General features: G+C 50.6%; 1 protein-coding gene across 6 annotated transcripts in view; it reads right to left on the reverse strand.

The window, feature by feature from the left end:
* The window catches only part of LOC120508459 (protein CEPU-1), a 356,395-nt gene that overhangs the window by 2,908 nt on the left and 335,052 nt on the right, over nt 1–18,435 (reverse strand). For 5 of the 6 annotated variants that reach the window (XM_039722093.1, XM_039722094.1, XM_039722097.1 and 2 more), the window contains 4 exons: nt 5,965–6,099; nt 5,000–5,120; nt 3,299–3,450; nt 375–407 (listed from right to left, as the gene is read on the reverse strand). In XM_039722093.1, coding sequence (XP_039578027.1) covers nt 375–407; nt 3,299–3,450; nt 5,000–5,120; nt 5,965–6,099 — 441 coding nt within the window. The remainder of the gene's footprint in view (nt 1–374; nt 408–3,298; nt 3,451–4,999; nt 5,121–5,964; nt 6,100–18,435) is intronic. The other variant, XM_039722095.1, reaches the window with a different exon arrangement.

The raw sequence follows: 18,435 nt of genomic DNA on the forward strand, positions 1-18,435 counted from the left end.
ATCCCAGAGGAGGAAGGACCTGCCACAGGGCCCATTCACACAGTAGCACTGGGAAAGCAGCCCAAAGACATCCCTGCTTTGCCCTGGCAGTGGGAAGGGGAGCAGGACACCATGGGATGGCGACAGGCATGCAGAGGGCACAGACCATCACCAGACAGGCACAGTAGGCTGGCTGGGAGGGGGCAGGATGGGAGGGTGGCTAAGAAAGCCCTAATTCATCCCTACACCAGTGAAAGCAGTGGGGTTGTGGGGCAGGAGATCCAGGTGGTGGGTGCTGCGGCTCCCACTGAGATGAGTTGTGGTGGGAGCCAGAGGGGCCCAAGGGGAACAGCAGGGGAAGCACTGGCATTGTAGGGGACCCCCAAATTACTGACCTTTCCAGGGTGTCAGAGCGGTAGTTGTCTCTTCTAAAAATTAAAGAACAAGTGAAAGTTAAGGCAAAAGGACAATGGAAAGTGCAGGCTCGAGACACCTCCCTCAGCCTGCCCTCGACCTGGGGTGGGAAAACCAGTGGATGGGGTAGAAATGGGATCTGTTGCCCAAATCACACCCCACTGCTGTGGGGCCATGGTCCTCTCATCTCTGAGATGAGATGAATGTGGGACCTCAGACCTGGCAAAGCCTGTAGTTGCACCCTGTGCAAAAGGCAAAGCACAGGGGCTGGGATATGGGGATACAGGAGGTTCAGCTCTCCCCTGTGACTTCAGGGCCCATCCTTCTTGCTAATCCTGTAACATCCCCAAAAGATTTATGGCCTGACAGCCGCCTCTGGGAGCAACATGGACCGTGTGATGGGTGAGAAGCAGAGGGTTGGTTTTTTCCCCAACTCCACAGAATGATGTGGTTTCCCTGAGCACTCTATCACATCCCAGACAGCACCAAATGAGCCGCTGAATGAGATGGCAGGTCTGGAATAACGAGTGCTACATGTTAAATAAAGCACTAGTTGACCTCCATGAAAAATTAGATTAAAAAAAGGATTAGAAGATGAACGCTACATTAGCCTCTCTCACAACCCCAAAAAGGCTCATGTCACGGTACCTGCACAGATTTAACTTCCATTTGTGGGGGAAAAACTCCAAAACACTCAGCTTCAGGGAAAAGGGGCCACTCACAAAATTGTCCCCCAAAACCTCACAGAAGAGACATTTCTCATGCACAGGCAGTGCAGCCACTGCATCCACTTCCCTCTTATCTTGCATTAAATAAATAAATATGTCGATAAATAAAGACACATTAATCTCCAGATTGAAGACACTGGTTGCTTAGGGACGGGTGAGCTTGACCCTGTGATGCCTGGGGCCATCACATTCCTGGTAACAGGGGAGGGATTGTTCCTGGGGGTGCTGGGGAGCCCTGCACCAGGAGATGAGGGACCTCTGCATATCACAGTCTCCTCAGGGAACTGTTACTCCCCGCAAGAGGACTCAATTATTAAAGACTGAATGGATAATTCAATCAATGCAGCTTTTATGGAAATTATGAGTGGTCAAAGGACTCTGATTTTGCTCCCTGATAGGATTCACAGTCAGACCTCAACGCTATAAAATAAACTTAGACTTTTGTGGGATGCTTCCCTGCCTCCCACCTAACACTGCCTTCACAGCATGAGTCCCACAGATGGGTTAGAACCCAAGGAACCAAGAGCTCTTTAGCAGGGAGATGTCATCTTTACTTTTAGACTGTTCATCCAGCCTGGATCTGCAGATGCCAAACTGAAGGCTCCCACTAATCAGGATTTTAACCCCATAAATACATTGGAAGGCTGCAACATCACAGCTAAGAAAGTGGCTCATGCTATGCTGGGCCCTCGGCACAGCCACCCAATGCCTGCAGCACAGGCAGAGCCAGGCCTGGGTGGCTTTGCAGTGCCAGAGGCATTGGTATCCCTAAAACATGGGGTTTCTGGATTACCAGGAAGGCTGGCAGGGAAGAGAACTGAGATAGTTCCTAAGCAACGGTAATGATGGCTTAGCACAGGTGAACCTTCATCACACACAGCTTGGGCTTTACTGGGGAAGCAAATGGGTCTGAGCTTCCAAGATGGGATGAACTCCTCTGCAACAGCTCAGGGAAACCTGGCACAGGTGCCAGTGCCAATGGCAGGGCAGGATGAGCCTGTCCTGTGATGCCACCCTGATGCCACAGCTGTGGTATGGCCCCTGGAAAAGCCCGACATCCCCTACCATCCTTAAACAAACTGCTCCTTTGGAATCCATCCCTCCCCAAGACATTGACAGCACTTCCCAGGGTCTCCAGCTGCCTCCCACTTCCCGAGCACACTCCAGAACACAGATTATAATGTGGGACTGCTCCATATCCCAGGAGCTTTGTATGGCCAGGGCACAGACTGCCCTGAGGGACATGGGGATGAGGAAGGCTCATCTGTCACTCTGCTCTGCTCCCTCTGACCCTACAATAACAAGAGACAAGGAGATGACCAGGCACAACTGGGTGGCAAGGAGGACAATGTTGGGGAGAGGTTGGAGGTCCCCAGTCCTCACTTCTCCTGTATGGTTCAGCTGCAAGAACCACACACCCCATATCCCAGCAGGGAAATATCCCCAAGCTGTGCCCAGGGATGAGATCTGTCATCCATTTCTGACTCCTGGAGAGCACAGCCCCTGCTCTGGTTTTGGTGCCACCTGAAAAGGCTTGACAAATATGTCAATCAATCACAGCCCTTCCCATGTATGAGCAGCACCAGCATTGCTCTCATTCCAGCTCCAGCATGCAGGAAAAACAGTCCTGGGACCAGGGTACAAACCTTCTCCTCCTTTCTGCCCTCCACACCTTCCAATTGCCCTTGGCACCTATAATAAGGATATATCTGCTTGGCAGGAGCAGAAAACATGACCTGGAAGGTGATGGAGCAGGGAGCCTGTTTTTTCTCACATGGAAATGGGGCAGCAGTGACACTGAGCAGCGTCTCTCCTCCCACCCATCCACACAGGGGGATGCCTTCACACAGAGGCTCTACCAGGTACTCATCAGAGCAAGAAGATGGAAACCTGCAGCCAGCTCCTAATTTTGCATTCATGGCAGATCCCAAACACAGTGCCAAACACATCTGAATAGTGGGAGACACTGGACCTGAATCAGGAGGCAGATTTTGGAGGTTCTCCCCTTCCCAAGGACTCACCACAACCTTCAGCTCACATGTCAAGGGCAGAAAGGACCAGCAGCAAATACACATCTCCCCTAAAAGACATGGGCGACCCTTCCCATGTCTCTGCCATCGGTGGTGTCACTGTGAAGCCATTCCCCCTTCCTGGCTGATTCCCTCAGCCCTACTCACCGTAGAGGATCATGCTGGCATTGGTGTTCCCTAGCTGGTTGGAGGCTACACAGGTGTAGTTGCCATAGTCCTGCTCGGAGACGTTGAAGAAAGTCAGTCTGGAGAAGAAAGCTTTGTTCTCCACTTTCAGCCCTTTCTGTCCTTCAGCCAGTCTGGGAGAAAAGAGGAATGGGAGGTCACAGGGGAAGGGAAGTGCCCGCTATTTTCCATGCCCAGTTATCCTGTGGTTGTGCCTGTGAATGGGGACATGGAACTTTGGAGAAGAGGGAGAGGGGAAGGTATTTTGAAAGATAAGGGATATGGATCTGCTCTGCTGGGTCTCCAGCTGCCAGCCCATGCCAGAGGCATCCTCACTGCTGCAGGATCATGGGATGGTGCTGGGACTTGCCAAATGCTGTGCAGAGAGAGGGATGCTATTATGCCTGGGAAAGGCTCATTCCCACCCTACAGAAGAGCCTGATTTCCCTCTCATGTCCTCAGTCCTCTCTGCTCTGCAGAATGCCTTCCGTGACCTTCCTCTTCTCTCATCCCTGCGTGTCCTCGATGAGAGCTGCAATAGGCATCCACCACAGCAGGGAGGCTTCTCAGCCAGCATAAATGCTGAAGCATTAACCAAGTGCTTGGGCTTCCCTGTACTGGGGTCCCTGTCCTGCTTAGCTCCTGCAGCTCTTGCTTGCTAATTCCTCACGGGCAGTGCTGGATTCCCATTATGATCCATGCTGGGTGCTGATCAGGCGGGCTGAGCCCGCTCCTGCCGCTGCTCCGCGGGCCCTCGTGATCTGACCTAGTTCTGAACGGAGCCTTTCATCTGCCACACAAACATCCGCAGCTTTGTACATTCTGCTGCTCCTTTCCTCTCCAACCGGGTGAGGCAGGCAGACCCAGACTTCCCTCCAGCTTCTGGAGCATCTTTTTTGGCCAAAACATCCCTCCTTATCAGCGACCAGTGTGGCTTGTCCTGTGTTTGACCACACATGGCCACTCTGGGCCAATCAACACAAAAACTGGTTAAAACCACTTTGCCTGGGGTCAGAGAGAGGCAATTTCTCCAGAGTGGGACCTACCCCTACAGTGGGCTGTGCTGCTCCACTTCTCATTCCCCAGCCATGTGCCTGTGCTTTGGAAGGATACAGAAGTTGCAGGTTGATCTAAAAGGTCCACTTGCACCCCAAAGCAGGGCAGGCTGTCTCTGGAGCATAGCAAACCCTGTGTCTTGACTGACATTACATTTCTTTTGCTTTTCCAAGAGCTGCCTTCTGGCCAAAGCATTTAAAGAGATGACAGAGATTTCATCCACTCTTAAGTGCCTGGATTTGTGCTGCCAATATCCATTTTGGATATTATGTTTCACCCAAGCAGGGATTTACCACAACACCTTCAAACAGAGGCACGGGCAGCAACAATCCTCCCCCAATGGGGGCTGAAAGAGGTTGCTGGGAAAATCCTCCTCCACAAATTTGATGAGTTAAATAAAAAGCCTTTAATAGATCCTGGGTAGTGGCAGTTCCAGCTGTGGATGCTGGCTGCTTGATGGAATGCCTGGATTTGCCCCAGACAAGCACAATCTGCTGCTTGTCAGGGGAACCTGCCTCGGTGTCCAAACCAGACTTGTGCCAAGGGTTATGAGCTGAAGCTGCTGGCACTGGGTGCAGCCCACGTGGGGTTGGTGTCTTCCCCCCATTGTGCCCCTCAGGCTCTTACCTCTTGTCATCTTTGTACCACTGGAAGTCGGCGGAGGGGACGGCGGAGGCCTCGCAGAGCAGGATGCCCTTCTGCCCCACCGGCACCCCGGTGCTCTTCGCATCCGAGATGTACGGCGGGTCTGTGGGAAGAGGGGAAACCTGGTGTGAACACCAGCAGCCTTTGGGACTCCTATCTGTCTTGCTTTACAAGACAGGTGTCTGCTACAGAAGGCAGAAAAAGCCTCCATTGGAAAGGAGAATGTAAACTCCCTCCCTCCCTCTGAATTATTAGAATCGTGAAAGTAAGGGGCTCTCAGGCAAAGATATGGGAATAGGAATAACGGGTCTTTACTAGTATGCACAATAAAGCAAACAAACAACAACTACAGCACTATCCCTTCCCCTTGCTCCTCAAGATTTCCTTTCTCTCCCTGCACGTGGGTAGGAGGCAAAATATCTCTGAGCCCATCTCTGAGCTCAGCTCCTGCCACTCTTGTACACTCGCTGCTGTATAGAGGTTTTGAGGTTCATGGGGATTCTCTTCCAAAAACAACAGACCCCCAACTCATGCTTGTTACATGTTCAGCTAATGGAGTGACCAGAGAGGGGTTTAGGAAGGTCTTTGTATGTCTACACATGAAATACGCTGCTTTCTTCCTCTCATTTTTTCTAATAGGAAAAAAAAAACCAACATTCTATTTACTGCTCACTTCTCTCCTCTCCTCAGAGGTTATCAGCACAGCATCTCTCCATGGGCAGAAAACCCAGGTTGATGGAAACAGCTGAGGAGGAGGTGGTGGAAAAAAATGGAGCTCGAAAAGAAGAGCAAAATAGGGCAAAACACCACCTGCTCAGAAAAACTGCTGCCGCCTGTCTCGCTCTGGGGCCTTTGTGTGCCTCCCTTCCAAGAGCCACTCCCTTGTGGGGTGGCACGGTGACCCTCTCCAGCCCCACCCCTGTCCCCTGATGGCCCCAGGGACTCACAGTTGACGGTGACTTTGACTCGCTGGACGACGGGCGCTGAGACATCGTTGGAGGCGCTGCACTCGTACTCTCCCGACTGCTCCCGCGTGATTCCCGTGATCTCCAGGTACTCATCCTCGCTGATGAAGCCCACAGCTGCAGAGACAGAGAGCCCTGAGTGATGGGGAGGCACAACAAACCCGTGCCCACTGGCTGGCCACCATCTGTGAGCATGTCACTCCGCAGTAGGATGCCCAGCCTGCTGGTCCCAGCCTGGAATGCCCTTGTGCCTGTGCCCCTCCATTCCAAGAAAATCATTGCCAGAAAGATTTCTGCAAACACTGGACTGCTCCAGCAGTTCTGGCCTCACTGAGAGCATCGCTTGCTGGAGATAATGTCCTTGAGGTGTTCAGGGTGGGCAAAGTGGGCAAACCAGCACCGTGCAAAAACCTTTGCACATCCTCCCTGCTGGGAGATACCTCCAGGCTAACTCAGCTCACATAAACACTCTTCTCTAATTTTTCAGCTTCAATTAATTCACAGCAAGCCTATTCCCATTAGTGGTGGTGCCAACACCTCCCTTTAGCTGGAACACCTCCTCACTGTGCCATCCCAGGCTCGTTTCTGGGGGGGTTGCACTTGTTCCCCTCTTCCCCATCCAGGCTTCCGTGCAGCTTCTTGTTTCACTCAAAGCCAGAAAGATGCAATAAATGGCATTTTCTTCATTCTGGCATCTTTCAGCCCCCATTCCTTGCAGGACCTTTCTTTATTTTGACGTACTCCTGGAAAAAATACAGTGCTTGGCTGGCCAGGAGTAGGTTGGGGCACAAGACTCCCCAGGTTCTTCCCCCAAACAAGCAGCAAAAATTACTTTTTGCAGTCCCAAAACAGGGACAGCTTCTCCCTTTCCTGTTGTTTACACCTCCCCACTGGATCTCCTGCATCCAGGATGCTGTAATTACTGCACGGAACATCTCCAAGCCCTGTGTCACACTTAATATTCCTATAAATTTTAAACGGTAGTCCTTGGTACATATGTGTGGCAATTGGTGTCATATTTTAATTAGGCTTGCCCTACACCATCTGAAATTAATAATAGCTCGAATTACCAGTGTAATTTATAAATTAACATTGCTGCAGCATTAGGAAATAAATTAGCTCTGGACAGCTGTTTCTGGGAGTGAGTGCCAATGGCAGAGAGGCCAAGCACAGGTCCCTGGTCCCCAGGGGGATGCCATGAGCTCGGCCAGCCCTCACTTCCCACCTGGATACTGCTGTCTGTGCTGGCGTGACCTGATGGCCACAACTCGCCACACTTGACTGGTCAACCGTGTGTATCCTGCTCCTAACAAATGCATGTAAAATCCACACGTGGGAGGCTCCCAGCAGGGCACACACTGCTGCATCCCACAGGCTGATGCTTTTATGGCATCTCTTCCCACACTGCACGAGTAGCGTGGTCAGACTCCACCACCCACCATGGAAAGACCCGAGCAGCACTGATGTGTTCCTGTCATGCCCTGGAACAGCTCAGCACTGTGAGCACCCCAAGCATCTGCCAGGATCCCGCTGCTGCAGTCCCAGGTGCCACTATTGTCAACTCAAAATAGTGCAAATATGCTCAGCTGTGATGAAATCCCACCTTGGCTCTCTCCCTGCACCAGACCTCGCAGCTGCCACCTCCACACAGCATCCCCAGGACTTTGCATGTCCACTGCACCCTGAACTGGGGACCCCACACATGCACACATACATCCCAGTTTCCAGGCTGACCTAACTGGGAAGGCAGCCCTGTGAGCTTTGCAAAGGAGTGAAGTGAGTTTTCCTGTTGATGAATTGCTGACAACCTCCAGTGTCCTCAGCCCTGTGCTGAAATTCCCACCCGAGTGGCTGGTGGTGCAAACCGCTGAGCTCATCAGTACTTAGTGCAACTGAAGGGTGAGATATGAAGGCGTTACCCCAAAATCAATATCCTTTAGAGACACAAAAATTACAGCTTCACATCCAGCGGCCCTGCAGCACTGCAAAAAAAAAAAAAAAAAAAAAAAAAAAAGAGAGGGGAAAAAAAAATTCCTTTTTGTGGCTGACCTAGAATCAGCTTCTCTGTAGCACAGCGCTGCCTGCTGATAAAGTAAGGACACAGCCGGTGGCCTTCAGATGCTCCGTGCACAAATCTGACGCTGGGTTGTGCAAAGGCTCAGATAACACTGCTTCCCAACTTACCAAAGGCCCTTTCCCAAGTTCCAGAGTCGGCTCACACACAGCAAGAATTAGCTCTTGCCATAGTCAAGCCATAATTTGTGTGCCTGGTTTAATCAGGGGCAAAGCAGCTCGAGTGCATTTTGTTCCCAGCAAAAGTCTTTATTAAAGTAACTGCGAGGGTCAGATTTCCACCTGCAAAAGCTCAGGAAATTGGGGGATGAAGGTTTCCTCCGTGCCTGTGTTGCACTGAAGTCTGAGATATGTGCACGGTAATCAGCTGATGGAGAGGCAGAGCTTGAAGTTCAGGGACTCAGGGTGTGGCATCCTGGGAATTTGGCTACAGCCAAACAGAGCCTGCCCGGGACTGAGACAGGATGCTCTGAGCTGGAGATGACTCCAGTTTCTGTCCTGTGCACAACCTGATGTAAGTCCTGCTCAGATGAAAATAGCATTAGGGATACCATCCCTGCAAGAGGCTCTGGCCCAGGGATGCCTCCTCAGTGCCAGCTACAGCATCTCAAATATTTAGGTGACATAAAGAGTCCCTGCCCCCGGTAAAGCAGGTGACACCAGGTGACTAAGACAACATTCTTTTCCCCTCTCCTATACAAGTGGCTTTGCAGGAAAAGCAGATTTATAAAGCTGTTTCACTCTGTGGGACCACATCCTGGAAGCACCGGGAACTTGGGAATGCTCAGGGCAAGGCTTGACCAGAGCCCTGCAGCTCCAGGAGCTCTGCCAGAGGTACCAGTCCTTCTCTGCCTGAACTAATGGTGGGAACTTTCAAGGCTGTCTCTGCTTGAGCACAATTAGGAACTGAAATATTACGGGAATTAATGGAGAGCTCTCTCATCTCCTCAGGAGCTAGAAAACTAGCACAGCCAGCACCCATCATTATTATTATTAATACTAATAATATAATACAGGCTAGAAATGGAATAGCCATGGACGACGCACAAGTGTAATCCTTGCTCATCAGCCAAGGATGATGAACTAACCCAGTGCGAGCCAGGGAGATGGAAAAGCAGAGCCTGAGTCCTTGTGCTCGGTGAGCAGGAGGCTGCACACAGACCACCATGTAGTATTTGGGACTTGCCATGCTGATCTCTGTTAAAAGCTTCAGGGAAGGGGAAGTTTGACCATCATGGCAGTGGAGGAGCCACAGAGGCGAGTTCCTGGTGTGGCACAGAGCACCAAGGCAACCCAACAGATGGCCAAGCTGTGCTTGGGGTCCCACACAGCATGGATGCGATGAGGTGTGGGCAGATGCCTCCTGCATCCATATTCCTCCCTCCATGCCTTTCTCCTTCCATCACTTCTCTTCGCTTTCCCATCCTGACTCATCTCCCTTCTGACTCCTCCTCCCCATTTGCTTCCATTGAGCCTCTGACAAGATAATAACTCACCAGAAAGTGAACACATGTTCCCAAATTAATTACATGCTACTGTCCCCTGGCTCACTGTTGCAGCCATGTTCAGGTCTCTAGAACACTGCTCACAGCTTTCCCTGGCTGAAGGCTGCCTGTGATGCCATTGAAAAAGCTTCCTTGGAGCTCTTCCCTGTGTCCATATCAACTCCCTGCACCTCAGATCAAGCTGAGCCAGTCCAGCCACCCAGGGCTGCAAGATTTTCACCTCTAAAGCCTAAAGGCACAACCTCAACAGTGGTTCCCCAACAGGTTCGGTCTCTGGGTGGTCAAAATCCACCAGTGATCCCAAAGCACTGCCCTGCCCTCTACACAGTGCTGCTGCATTTTCCAGGCACTGATCCCAGTGGCCAGGATGAGCCAAAGAAAGAGAATATTTTATGGAGATAATTTTATTAAAATGTTTACAACAATGCAGATATTGACATCTCGCTTCAATCAATAGCACAATTTATTGTCCTTCAAGGTGAACATTAAGCCAAGCTGCCCATTAGTCAATATTTACCTCCAAGGTCTATAAATCTTTATACGGGCTTCAGCGGATGTTGACAGCAGCTGATTCCAGATAAGTAAAAGTAAGAGCGTGAAACATTGCTCCTTTTGGAGGTGAAATAGTAACTAGTTAATTACAGTCCCTACAGCAATTCTCAACTATCAATTTATGGCTACTTCTGGCAATAAAAATTAACATCGTGCAGACTCCCGGCTCCGAGTGACGCACTAAACCCGAGAGCCATATATTTCAAACGTCACCCCGATGCGGTGCTGATGGCCATCCTATAACAGTTTATGGTAAATAAATAAAACACACAAAGGTAATAAGAGAATTGTTGGCACCCGAGACCTGCTTCACCTCTCCTTCATGCAGCAGCGAGAGGAAAAGCGCTGCTGAGATGGGAGCAGGATGGGAGATTTAGCAGAATCAGAGCAGATGGGGAAGGAGGTGGGGAAAAGAACCACCCCAAAACCCTCTCAAAGGAGGCAGGACACAGCCCCAGGTGGGTGGGTAAACAAGAACTAAGGCTGCCTCCAGTACATGCCCCAGCCAAACTGGGGGATGCACCTGCTTCACCTCTTATTAACCACTATTACCCTCTCCTGATGGCTCATTAACGCATAAGGAACAAAGTTCAGGCATTTCTGAAATTCCCTTCCCCATTTTTGTTTGATCAGGTGACTGACCCCAGCTAGGGCAGCTTCTCCTCCGTGCACCCCCTCTTTTCAGTCCCCCTGTGCCAGCTTGAAGCTGCCATGCTCCAGTGGACAAAGATTAGGGATAATTAACCTGCTGGAAACCATCCAGTGCAATCATTCAAAAAATGATTTTTTTTAAGATTACCCTATCGACCCAGAAAAACTCTCCTCCTCTGGTGAATATTGCATCCCTGAACCACAGGCTCAAGCCCATTTCTATCTGTGACCCCCCCTTAGCTGAGCAATCCATTTAGGAAGCACACCTACATGAGGTACGGGGTCCACACCTCCTGTTCTTCATGTTCACAAGTCTTCAGAAGCGGGACCGTCTCCCCAGAAACGGGTACACAGCATATCAAAGTCTGTGTCGTGTTTACACGGGGCCAAGCCACTGTTTTTGAAGTTTCCTGATGACAAGGAAGGAAATCTCTCCTCTGACATGCTTTTCAATGTTAATTAGCATGTTTCCATGGCCTGATGTTGTGCAAAGCCCCAGGGGATGCTGCACTCACTGCCTGGCATTGCACGGTGCTTAGGGATGTGGGAGCTTGGCAGGAGCTCACTCCACTGCCACAATCTGAGGTCCCTCCTCATCCTCATGCCCCAGGGGTGGCAACCATCACCAGTTGTTCTGTTGTCACCAAACAGAGAGAAAACATCATGTTTTCCTTACTCAGACCCTTTATTACCTTGGATTTGGGGAATTCTCACAGCCAGTTTTGCTCCTTGTGCATGGCAGCACAGGCTTTGAAGGAGAGGGGTGGCCATAAAATCCTTGACATAAAGTCCTTCTCCTCCACTAGTATCAGTGTCCTCTCCTCCCTGAGGCCGTGGGAGCTTCTCCTTGCCTGTGGCTTTTCTTCCCCTTCCAACTTTTTGGGGCATAGGTGAACTGAGGGTGCCCTGAGTTTTGTTCCAAGATACAAAGGAGGACCCACCCAGGCCTGATTTTGTGCTGACATGAGCACAGCTGACTATTTCTGAAGGGCCCATCTCTGGCTGCCCGTGACAACAGGGTCAGGACATGCAGATTTTGACAGGCACTTTCCAACATGGAGCTGTCACAAAGGCAGGAAAGGCACGTTCTTCAGCTTCTTGCTCAATGCAGAGCCAGAGCTAAGACAGCACCCACATTTGTGGCTCCGTTTGCTCAGTGCATCCCTGAGATCACCCTTGGGGCTCATATCTCACACAACAACTCTGATATTTACTATTAGGTGGGCACATGCCACACATCTCACTAGTCACTGGGGCAGGTGACCTGCAGAGACCTTCCAGATGCCACTGCATCTCCTGGTCACTCAGCGTGTGGTCACACACAGTCAATTTATTGGCATTAACTCCAAGGACAGTGAATGCAAGGCACTGGGGCCCTGAGCAACCTGGTCTAGTGGAAGGTGACCCTGCCCATGGCAGGGTGAAGGAATGAGATGGTCTTCAAGGTCCCTTCCAACCCAAACCAATCTCTGACACCCTGCCTTGCTCCTCCTGCAGTGCTCCGGGGACACCTGCCCACTCTGCTCACCCCACCGATGCTATGCAGAGCTGCCAAGTCGCCTGAGCCATCCATTATAGCACCATTGTGAAGAGTTTTTAGCTTAAAAGTCCTTGAAAGTTTCCCACTGTGACTCGTTAAACAAGATCTTTTTCACTTTCCCTCTATTCTCCGCTAACAATATTTATACTCATTTCTTTTATTGAAATCTATCTGCCGCCTGTTCTATTAAAGCCACCTGAGTGGCAGCTCCTATTCTCCGGGAGCCTGCAGCCCATCTATTCTCCAGACAATGAGGTACAAGCAGTCTATCTTCTATTGTGCTTCCTGGCCTTCGGCTCTCAAATCTTCCATCTCAAAAAGGCATGTCAGAGACGCCTCCATGCAAAAGATTGGAATCCCGGGTTGTGGGGGCTTCCCAGTGTTGGCCGGGCTTGCTGCCCTCCCTCTCTGGGTGAGCACCTCCAGGGAGATGCTGCTGTGGCACCTGTGATCCCTCAGGGATGCGCCTCCCCTGTCCCTGCACATCCTTAGTGTGGATTGTGGCATCAGCCGGCGCACGGCTCGCTGCTGCTGAGGTTTTTGCACGTCTCAGACAACTTATTTGTTACCAGGAATAAAAGAGGAGCATTAAACCTTTTGTTTGCAAGAAGTAGTTCCTTGGGAAATAAATGGATTATGGAAATTAATATTTAAAGAAACAAAACAAAACAACTCAGGGACCAACCACCCTTGAACGAGGCTCTAACTCAGGAGTAAATGAGTCGAATAAAGAATGAGCTCTTTTATTTCTGTGAAAGGGAAAGCTCAGAGGCAGCTCAAGGCTCGACAAAGTGGCAGCGACTGTCTTCAGCCTCTCCCAGCCTCTACCTCCTCCTGGGGTCCTGGTAAGGACACTGGACACCAGTAAAAGGTCCAGAGGGCATGTGTCACCCTGTTAGAGCAAATTAACAATGGCTACAGTTCACAAAGAGCTTAAATAATGTCAGATTTGCAGCAAAGATGGGTGCAGGGCTTGTCAGAGGGCTGCTGTTGTTAATGACACCCATCCATTATCACCAGCATGAGCTGGAGCCCTTTCTCCTTGGCCCTGGAAAGGCAAGGGTGACCCTTGTGGTGACACTGGGAGGGACTGATGCTCAGCAGAAGCTGTGACTGGCATAGAGCCACTTCCCATGGAGGTTTTCTGCCTCCTTGCAGAAACAAATGCAAAAGGTACATGAAAATCAATGTCGAGGCTCCCACAGAGCCAAGCCTTCTCCAGAGAGCTCCTGAGGAGACAGAATCTCCCAGCAGCTCCTGCCTGAGCACCAACACTGCTCCTGGCACCACTCTTCCTCCCATGGTCTCTTCCACAGCCCAGAGCATCCAATCAGGTGCCCGACACAAAGTCCTCTCTCCTTCCTTTCCTTACCCCTCCTTCCTTCCTGTGGTTTTTTCCCTGTAGCTGCTTCCAAGGTGAGAGAGGACAGCGTTGCTGGAATGAAAGATTCTCCTGCATGCCCTCTCCCAGCAGCGGCCCTAATTCATTTTTCATGGCCCCTTGCAGTGACAAAAGCCGCTGCTTCTCTCTTGTAAGCGTGCGCCATGCAATAAGTCAAAGCTGATGTGCATTTTCCCCCTGGGTGCCGAAGCTGTGCTTTTGATTTAATTTGTCCTGTTGTTTGGCGCTCAGCCTTTGCCGGTGAGTTCCTCTGGAAAAGTGGGAAGTAGGGCCCCATCCATGTGGAGGAGCTGCCTAACAGATGGGGTACAGTGGGTAGTGGTTAAATAATTTGTTGCAATGCTACCAAGATGTTGGAGAGCGACAGATGCTGCTGGAGAAAATCGCTCAAACACGCATCCTGTTTGTGGGAACGCTGCTCCTCCATTAAATCCTGTCGCAACTTGGCTCCTCTGGAGCTCATCCCATCTCTGGCAGCTTCCTCACTGGCTCTAGGAGAAGCTGTGCTGCACAGGGCTTGGCGAGGACAGCAAGAACCAAGGTTGCTCCTGCCTGTTTATCTGCAGGAGCTTTGCAAAGAACCCAAAAAATTCCATGGGAGATCCACCACATCCCTTCCCAACAACTCCATGTGACCACATTGCTGTGCAGGAGAAAGCATTCCCAACACTGCCAAACTCGAGGCACCCTGCTTTCCTCTGGATTTGTGTGAAAAAGAGCTGCTGGCAGCCAGGACCGAAGGGTCCCTCCGGCTGGAAATTTAAACCCCAAGGCTTTCTCCACAGGACAAGCTCTTAAGAAGCAATTGCAATGCAAAGCGTTAAATGGCTGTAACCTCGGTTAAGCCGTATTTCAGCCGCATTAGGGAAATATCCCTCAGATGGGAAGCAAGTGGCATAATGGCATTAGACTAAAAAAATAAGCATCAAGTGCCAGTTAAATCCATCCCCAGTGCTGGCAAGAAGTCATGGGGCTCTGGGAAACTTTCCCTTCTCCACACAAATCGCTGCAGGCAGCTCATGGCAAGCCCGGACTCTGTGGCTGCCACAACTTTCTGTAAATGGGGGATATTTTCCATCCCTCTTTTTCTCCTGGGACCCCCTGACCACACTTCACCCCCCAGAGTCGTCTGAATCATGGCAGGGTGAGACTCGCTGTCGCCTCTCCATCATCTTTATCCCGTCTTTATTTTTTCAGACACGCTATTTTCCAGCCCAGTGGCCTTGCTCTGTCCCTTGTGTTTTATGGCACTGATGTCTCCATTTCTGCAGGATCACTCACAATATTGTGGCTTATTGAGAGAAGCCAGGGAAATGCAGGGGTGATGAGTTGGATGGGTTTGGGGCTCTGGGGGGCTGGTGAGGATGCCCTGAGTCTGGGGAAGGGGAATGGAGTGGTTGTGACAGGAATTTCAGGGATGTGTGATTCTGGGTGGCTGAGATTGGGGGACTGGAGGCTGGGCTGAGCCCCTTCCTTGGAGCCCATCAACCCCTCCTCAGGCCTCTCTGTAGGTATTGGTCCTGCTACAGGAACTGGGAGGGCAGTGAGAGGCATTGCTCTGCAAGGGAAATGCCATTTTAAATAACAGCAGTGTGTCACAGGAAGGGGAAAAACCCATGGGCTACAGCATTGCTCTGGCTTTAAATTATACCGTAGGAGAATAAAAATAAAAGAGAGGAAGACAGAGAGAGAGGCCAGGAGGAAAAAGAATTGCCATTGTTTTACCAAGCAGATGGGAAAGTTCAGGGGATCAGAAAAAGACTATTATTATCTTGACTCGACCGAGAGAAGATGGGAAAGGAAGAGGCATTTTTTTTCCCTGCAGTGAGGAATGCTGTGGCTGATGTAATTTCAGCAAAGAGTCGGAAGGAAACGATGCCATCGGCTCGGGGCAGCGCCCAAGTTACCCCCACAGCCTGGGCATGCCACCATGATTTGCTTTTTTGTCCCCTTTCCCAGCAGTGACACCACATCCTGTGCTTCTATTGCAAGGCCAGGGAGGGGTAACCAGGGCACACATCTCTCACCACCTCCAGCTGCAGCAACATGCCAGATGTACTGCCAGATGTGCCCACTGCCAGTGGCGCTGCAGCTGTGGGCACCCCTCCATGGCACTGCTGGTCACACCACCTTCCCAGCCTCGGGGCATGACCACCTGCCACAACTACCCAATTTCTGCTTCCTTGTCCCAGAAACCCATTGCTTGGCTACAAGCCATTAAATACCCTAAATACACAAGAGAATTTCCTGCTGGATGTTTAACATGAGCAGAATATGATTTTTTTTCTCCCCAAATTCATGTGAAAAGCCCTTTTTCTGTGTCTGCAATGGTACTACAGCTCTGTGGTGCTGTTCTCCAGCTTGGTACGGGGCAGCTGAGCCACTCTGGCTCTCCAGCACATTTCAGCTCCTTGCCCTTACAAGCACAGCAGCATTTCTCAGCCTCACCAGAGACAAGGAGACTCTTTTTCTACCCATGTTCAGGCCAGGGGAAGGGCACAGCCTTGAGGCCCATGGCAGTGACCGAGCACAGACATCAACAACTGATTTACAAACTGGGGCAAACACTGGTGCAACATCTTCCCTGACAAGTGTCAAGGTGATGGGACAGGGAAACAAGGAGGTGAGTGTAGGTCAGTTCTGTCGGAGCATCCTTCACCCACCACATCCCTCCTTAAAGCCTCCTTGCCACTCAGTTTCCTCCCTTTCCCTCTATCCTCACTTTCTCTCCTCCTCTTTTCCCTCTTCCTCCCTCTGCCACATGGTCTTTCCCTCAGTCCCCCCACTCTTCCTTGTCACCTTTCCTTCCCTACACCCACTTCTCTGCTGCACCCCGGTACACAGAGAGGGGCTGACAACCTGCCCCGCTTAATCCCAGGGCCACTGACTCCTTGGGCACTTAATATTCACGACAGAGAGAAACATTTCATGGCGAATTGGACGCACATTCAACTGGAAATGGAAATTTTATGACTCTTCTCACTCCACGCAGCAGATTACACCAGCTGAGAAAACATGGAAGCAAATGAACAACCTGTGAACTGTAAAGTATATTAATAATGAAATCACAGCCCGGGAAATGAAGGCTTTATTCTGTTTATATTCTGCTCCATTAATGGAGAGTGCTTGCAGTAGCTCCGCCCCATTAGCTGGCAATCTGCGCCCCAGGAAGAGTGCAAGGATGGTGGGAGAATGGTGGCACAGGGCACAAACCTCCTTCCCACTGGGAACTTTGGCTCAAAGCATTTCCTTGTGCTGCCTCCATCTATGGACAGTGGGGGTGGGTGAACATCAGGGTTATTTTTGGTGTCCTACCCCATGCAAGCTTGGGAACAAGGTTATAAGGCAAGGAATGGAGCAAATGGTGATGCCAGGGGAAAAAAAAGAACAAATTTGGGTGAAAATCAGCTCCAACACCAGAAGGAGCCACCCAGCAAGGAACTGGCACTGGGAAAACCATCCATAAAGAGCCTTATGTGCTTTCTCCTTGGGCTGCTCATTCCCATCTCCTGCCTGCTGCGTTTGAGCATCCCCATCTCTCCAGCATCCTTCCCACCCCTCATCACCACATCCCATTTCTCCAGGGATGGAAATACTTGTGCACCCACAGCCCCAAAGCCACGCTGATGGCCACAAACTGAGCCAGGCCAGCAGGGCTTGTGCAAATAAATATTTCAGTGCTGTTACCCAGCACACAGCCCTGTCCTTGGCTCAGCAGACCTGGGCCACGTGTGACACAGCCCAGCCAGGCTCTCTTCTTCCTGAAAACAACAGCAGCAGCTTATGCAAAGCACATCACGGGAGCTAAAAGGAGCCAGAGCAGAGTTTTCTATAGCTGGAGCGACCTGGTGTTGACAGAATGGGGACGCATATCCACAGCTCAGATTTTTATAATAATACCTCAGGGGAGTCGCTGGCAAAGTTTGGCCCAAATATAATTAGTTTGCACAGCTATTAGGGGCTGATAAAAGGTTTTAATTTGCGTGGAGATCTCTGGAATCTCAGGCACTTCTGTCCCTTGCTCTTCCCCAGGCCAGCTGAATGAAAGGAGAGTCCCAGGCAGGGAGCGACACAAAGCCACGCATTTATCGGGGAAATAGGGAGTTGTGTTCAGCAGCAAAGAAGAGATGGAAAATCCAACAAGCTGACATTGCCAGTGTGTTGGGCTTTGTCTGCTTTGTCCCACCACACCATGAACATATCCTGTTCTTCCTGCAGGGAGATGCCATGCAGAGCACAGATCAGGGCATTTGCAACTCCTCAGTGGATCTCACCTTTGTGGGAAAGGTGGTCAAGGACCAAGGGAATAAGACACAGGATAAAATTTCGGGGTGCAGGCAGGGGGCTCCCTAGTTTTGCCCCCTATTAGAGCAGCAGGCAGCTGCTTCCCCAAACTGTGATGAGGAGCAGATCCCTCTCTCCCTCTCAAAGTGTGACATTGCAAAGCTGCATTTAGGGAATGTCTTGAAACCAAGAGGGTTTCTTCCCACCCTTTTCTTAACGGAAAGACATTGCCTCATTTGTAGCTGGAAGGGGTCTTGTTATTTTTGTACCAAGATGCATATTTTAGAGGTAGCTATGCCAAATATGCAAAATCAGCTCCAAGAGTTCATTTCCACCATGCAGGGAACCAAAAATATTACTTTTATACACTTAAAAGTACATAATCTTCCCATTGCTTTGAACAAGCAGGAGGAGCTAGGGTGCATCAGGAAGGGAAATGCTAAAAG

This window comes from Passer montanus, unplaced genomic scaffold (genome assembly GCF_014805655.1).
Source record: "Passer montanus isolate IOZ18808 unplaced genomic scaffold, ASM1480565v1 scaffold47, whole genome shotgun sequence".
Classification (NCBI taxonomy): Eukaryota; Metazoa; Chordata; class Aves; order Passeriformes; family Passeridae; genus Passer; species Passer montanus.